The 6414-nt window shown below is 38.7% G+C and overlaps 1 protein-coding gene across 1 annotated transcript; it reads left to right on the plus strand.

Moving 5' to 3' along the window:
- Positions 1–89: 89 nt before the first annotated feature.
- On the plus strand, positions 90–6414 carry impa2 (inositol monophosphatase 2). Its single transcript, XM_041066369.1, has 8 exons — positions 90–375; positions 919–1052; positions 1795–1899; positions 2161–2206; positions 2357–2465; positions 2686–2794; positions 4224–4375; positions 5524–6414. Exons 1-8 carry the CDS (start codon positions 313–315, stop codon positions 5640–5642), a joined length of 837 nt encoding a protein of 278 aa, XP_040922303.1. The 5' UTR covers positions 90–312; the 3' UTR covers positions 5643–6414.

The following is a 6414-nucleotide window of genomic DNA, read 5'->3' on the forward strand; positions in this document are numbered from 1 at the left end:
ACAACTACCGGCAGCAGTTGACCAATGAGCGTGAGACTTGCCTTTAGTCCCACCCTCTAGTCGTTAAAAGTCAACATTGACAAGTTAGCTCTTCTGGAGGTGGCTGAATTAGCATTAGCTCATTGAAACGGTTTCAGTTTTGTAGCTCCGTACAACGTTAAATAAGAGTTATTACAAAACAGCCTGGCCAAACCGTAAATTTTACGTTTGTAGCCGTGGTTGTCTTTAAGCGCAGGGCTAGTTTATTCCTGTTTCCTCCTCCTCTGAAAGCTAACCAGCATAGAGAGCTAGTTTAGCTAAAGAGCTACCAACATGGATAAATCTTGGCAGGAGTGTATGGACCACTGCTTGGAGGTAACCAGAAAGGCTGGGAAGGTAAGGGAAGCACTGCGGAAGCTACATTTTACCTTATATGGCCTGGAAATTCATTAATTTTGAACGGAAACGTTGTACAATATTAGCCTTGGTGAAGTATGGTGTAAATCCCTTATCCAAGATAGACCTTTTCTTGCTGCAAAGAGTATGAATGTATGTATGTATGTATGAATGGAAGTGAAAGTTAATTTGTTATCAGGCCATATAGTGTTCCAAGATATTTTATATGAAGATACATCTTTAGTTCAGGTCCACCTGTGGGTTTAAGATACATGTGATCTGCTCTTTGCTGCTGTAACATTGTAATTTCCCCATTGTGGGACTATTAAAGGTTTATCTTATCTTATGTGATATAAATTTTTGTTTAGTTCAGTTAATTTTTTGAGAAGTGTGATGAACGTGACAACATATAAATGCGCTTGGGCCTCACCTAATCATCTCTGACCTTTGTCAATAATCATTATTGCCAATAATATGTAACCGTAGCTAGTCATCTGAAAAATAAAAAGCCCCTCACTGAGTTTGTTGTCATGCTTCTGCCAGATGATCCGTGAGGCGCTCCAAAAGGACATCACCGTCATGGAGAAGAGCTCACCGGTTGACCTGGTGACTGAGACGGACCAGAAAGTGGAGCAGCTTATTATATCCTCCATCAAGGAGAAGTACCCCACACACAGGTACTTGACAAGGCAACGGGGACATAAATGGTGGCATATGCACTGCTCGATAATGCAAGAGCATAGAGTTTCTCAAGGACCATCTGTACATTTTTAGTTAGTTGCTCAAAGTTTGGTCTTAGTTTTATTTTTTGTGCTATTTGGTATTATTGATTGGTGCTATTTTTAAAAATGTATTTACTTGTTAAATGTGCACTTTTTCATGGTATTTAACGCTTATATTGATGCTTTTTTTGGCAATTTGGATGACAGTTTTCTATGATTTGTTTTATCAAGCAATTTCATGCTTGTTCTTATCATTAGTTCAGCCAGGGTCATTACAAATACTAATTTTATAAAGCAGACTATATAAATATGAAGATATGAAGACCTTCTGTATACTACAAGGAATAAAAATCTGGTGGCAAGATTCTGAGTCCTTTTATTTAATTGTTGATGTTTGTTGTTGATGTTATCATAAGAGTAGCCTGTCAGATGTTCCTCTAGTGTAAATACAGGATGTAAACTGTCCCCAGGATGATGAAATTCTCAAAATTTCATATAAGTACAGAGATTATGACCTTAGTGTGCTCCCTGGTAGTTACAGCCTTTCATCCAGACTAGTGGAAACTGTAGTTCAATTAATATCACATATTACAGAATATCAGGTGCAATGGTTTTTATTAGTTTTGTTTTATCATGGCTAAAAATGCCCATATGTGTTTTTTTTTTTTTTTTTTTTTTTGTCTTGGTGCTTTTAAAGCTTTATAGGTGAGGAGTCAGTAGCAGCAGGTGCACCAAGTGTTCTGACTGACAACCCCACTTGGATCATCGACCCCATCGATGGTACCACCAACTTTGTTCACAGGTACTACTGCCTCCACTTAAATACTGTATGAACCTCTGAGAAACCCAATACTGATACCACGCTGGATTGGTTTTTATCTTTGTCGCTCTGTAACTATTTTTATCTTTTAATTAGGTTCTCTCTTGGATTGTCCTCTCTTGTCTGGGATAATTAGACAACGCAGATGAAACTGAACTGATAATAGAAACTGATTCCGCTGAGCTTTAACCTAAAGGGAGTTCATTAAACGAATGTTTTATGTTGTAAATTTCCTTTGTGCAGGTTCCCATTTGTGTCTGTATCAATTGGCTTCGCTGTGAATAAAGAGGTAGGCTTTTTTGTTTGCGAATCACAAGTGAATGACACTGTAGTGTCACTATAGTAGTTTTCTGTATTTATGCGGCTCTTGTTCTATTCTTAGCCCTCCTCCCACTTCATGTTAATCACTGCTGTTTTCTGTGCTGTTTCTTTGTCTCAGATAGAGTTTGGGATTGTCTACAGCTGCATCGAGGACAAAATGTACACAGCACAGAAAGGGAGAGGGGCGTTCTGCAATGGGGTCCCGATCAAAGTGTCTGGACAAGAAGGTGAATATTGATAGGCACATCAGGATTTGGTGTTGCAGTTTTTAAGAAATCCACCGGGTGGAGGCAAAATCACAGCAAGATTCTCTGCTTGTACCAATGGCTCTACCCAGTGAAATCTTAGAGGCAGCAACTTTACATTTCATTCTATGGTCTCTGTGTTTTTCAGTAAACACATTGTCAGTTGTGGATTGATAATATCTTACTCTGTTTTCCTTCCAAGACATTAGCCAGTCTCTGGTGCTGACAGAAATGGGCTTCAAGAAGGATCCAGAGCAGTTCAAAATAATGATGGCCAACATCAAGAGCATCCTCACCATCCCTGTGCATGGGTAAATATACACTTATGGACATGTTGTAATCCTTAACATTTCAGTTCTGGTTTGTATGGTGACAGCTGTAGTTACTGATGGTAACATCAGTTGCGGTTTAATACTACAGCAAAAAGTCCTTGAGCAGCTACTTTGTCAGAAATACAACAGAAGAGCAACGGGTATGTCTGTTCACAGCACAACCAAAGAAACTCATGGTGTTTTTAAAAAAAAAAAATGAGTGGGTCAGTAATGGACTTTGTTCCATCATGGTATGAACAACTACAATGTGATTTTTATGCTGCGTATGATGCAAGTACTACAGCAAGACACAGTAAAGTTGGTTATCTTGCTGAGGAGTTGGAGGTATGTCATCTTCATCTAACAGTTCACCGTGGCTGTGGTAGATGAACAATTAATCAACAATGATCTCGACCATTTAGTTTATAAAACGTCAGAAAATCGTGGAAAATGCCTTTCACAGAGGCCAGTGTCTCATTTTCTAATAGGCTGGCTTGTCCAACCCACGGTCTGCACAGCAGAGATATTCAGTGTACAAAGAAATAAAACAGAAAAACATGAAATCCTCTCACTGGAGAAACTGGTACCAAAAATATGTTGTTTGGTTTGTTTGGTTTTTTTGGCTTTTAAAAATGACCTAAACTGTCAGTTATCAGAATGGTTGACAGTTCACTTGCTTTCCACCGAGTTATCGATGCATTGATTCAGCAGTTTTCAGGTCTGTTGTGATCTTCACTTTTCCTCTGTGATAAACACATTGTGTTTCCTATGACTGCTTCACAATAAAAGTCACTCTGTCTTTTGTCAGTTGAATGCTTTTATTGTGAAGCAGCAGAACAATGAAATTTCTGTTTGCCTTGAGTACAGCTCATATATGACTGGAGGAGGGAAAGTAAACGAAACAGGATATCAGTGAGATAGTTAAAAAACAAAGGGTAATGCTGGTTAACCTCCTGAGAATACATCATGAATCCAGCACAGGAATGGCACTCTGCAGCACCAACTACTGAAAGTACTATATGCTTGGGGCACCCTGGTAGCATAATGACCGTAGTGTCTATGGTTCAGTTCCTGGCCAGAAGAACCTTGTTGCATGTCATGCTCATCTGTCTCCACCCACGTGTACTGTCTACATCTCTACTGCCACTAACAAATAAAGGCAAAACTGCCAAAAAAACATTTTTTTGGGCAAAAATGCCCCCAAATAATCTAAAAAAAAAAACTGCATAAACTACAGAGGTAATTACAGCATGTAAATACCAAACGCCGTAAAAATGGACGACCACAATTAATATCACAAACTTTTATTTCATGAAACCCAGAAGGATTGTAACTTTAAACAACCACAAACTCACACTAAACTTTTACTAAACCATCTGGAATTCACGTGCAGTCAGATGCAGAGAAAACATCCAATTTCCATTTACAGAATCCGTTCCCCGGGCAGTGCAGCTGTCAACATGTGTCTGGTAGCGTGCGGCTCAGCTGATGCTTACTACCATATGGGCATCCACTGCTGGGACATGGCTGGAGGGGCGGCGGTTGTTACCGAAGCTGGAGGAGTTATCATGGATATTTCAGGTGAGTCACTGAGAAAATGTGAGCTCTTCAAACACCACTTTGGCTAAACTTCTCAAAGGCTGCTGAATCACTTGATGAAATGATGATGGGCAGCAGGATGATTGACTGGTGGGAAAACTGCAGTATTGCTGTGGGAGATTGCTTTATAGAACAATGAGAATGGGCTGCTGTTCTTTGAGTACAAACACAACAGAAGTTATTAATGTTTGTGAATTATTTATTGTTACTAATTCTTGTTGTTGTTTTTTATCTTGCTTTCTGCTCACAGATACCTGTGAAACACAAAGATGAGGAGAAGGCAGCTAGCTTTGTACTTAAAATAGGAAGCAGCAGGATTTGAGAAATTTGATTTTAAGTTTAGGCAACACTGCACACTGACATAACAGTTGGCCTGAGATTTAGGATGCTAAGGAAGCTGTGGAAACTTTACGAAAGAGTGTTTGCCAAGCCGAAGCTGTACTGTTGACAATAGCAGTGCTATTAAAAGAGTAATCACACCCTTGATGTCTAATAAAGACATCCCTTTCTGGGTAATGTACAGTCAGACAGAGGACAAACTTGTAGCCACGACTTTCAAGGCACTTTTATCTCAGAGGGGTGATGCCAGTCCCCTCTCCTCGGATGATAACTGAAGGTTATAGCTCGTCTCAAAATCTGATCCCATTTAGTATGAAATTTGAAAATGAGACGGGGCCCATGAGCTCATAAATTCATTGCCCACGCCTCCACCAATCTGCCTTTCTACACACAGACAATGCAAAATGAATGCTTTCTGCTGGTTTCATTGATTTGGTAGTGCAGTTAGCCAGATGTTTTTGAGCTGGAAATTTAATTCAGCACAGTATATGCTCAGTTGTTGACATAATGACTAGTATTGTCTAATTCTTTTTGTGATGAATAGCATTAGTTATTATGCTATTCAAAAATACGATGTTTTTTTGGTGTAGATACTCTTTGACTTAACACACCTGTTAACCTAAAGGAGGATTGTTGTGACAGCTGCAGCAGCTGTAGCAAACACATATAGATATCCCAGGAGTGGTATGTTGGGCAGTCAGCAGGCTTATTTTTTTTAAGCATGCATATCTTACAGTTATTCATAGACCTTATGATTATGATTATTGATGATTATTTTCTCTTTTAACCAGGTGGACCATTTGATCTGATGTCTCGGAGGCTGATTGTGGCCAGCAGCAGAGCGATAGCAGAACGCATTGCGAAGGAAATAACAGAGTTTCACGTTGGCAGAGACGATGCAGACAACTAGTAAGCTTCCATTCTCTGGTCAGCGGGAAGTCATGTAAATACACTCAACTGTTTTGTATTTAACAGTTCAGGATTCTGTCTTTGCCTTAAGAACCAAAACGATAAACTTGCCTCCTGAAGACCAGTTGAGCAGGTTTGTTTAAATACTTTTAGACTTTCCCCCTTCTTTCTGCTTCATCGTTGTATCAGTCATTGTATTTCCTCACTTAGTCATTCACAGATTTAAACTCTATATTCTGTTGTGATTTACTTGGATAGTAATGACGTTATTAATAATGAAGATGTGATGAAGGAATGGGTGTGTCATACACTCATGTTTTTATGGTTTCTAATCCCAAAGCCCTTTTATTATTTCTATTTATTTATCTAAATGACAGAGACAGAACATGAGCAAGGAATCAACTGATAAAATACCTCACTACTGCACCATTGGAGTAATTTTAGAATAAATGTGTTCAGGTTTTGATCAGTAATATTGCTTTTCCATTCTTTAGGTTATTGTATTTTTCAGTGTCTTAATATATGATATATTAATTTATATAGTAAGTGTACTCGTGAACTTCATTGCCATCTTTAGTTTGCACTATAGGTAATGCAAGACTATGTACACCAAACTAGTGTACATATAACTACTGTACTGTATAACTACTTCTCTGTGAAGTCCAGGCTGAAATACACTGATGGTAAAAGTGTGTGTATTATGTTTAAAAGTGCTTTATATAAGAATGTAATGCAAGCAACAAATAAAAAAAAGCACCATAAACATCTGTTGC

This window comes from Toxotes jaculatrix, chromosome 20 (assembly GCF_017976425.1).
Source record: "Toxotes jaculatrix isolate fToxJac2 chromosome 20, fToxJac2.pri, whole genome shotgun sequence".
Taxonomy (NCBI): Eukaryota; Metazoa; Chordata; class Actinopteri; family Toxotidae; genus Toxotes; species Toxotes jaculatrix.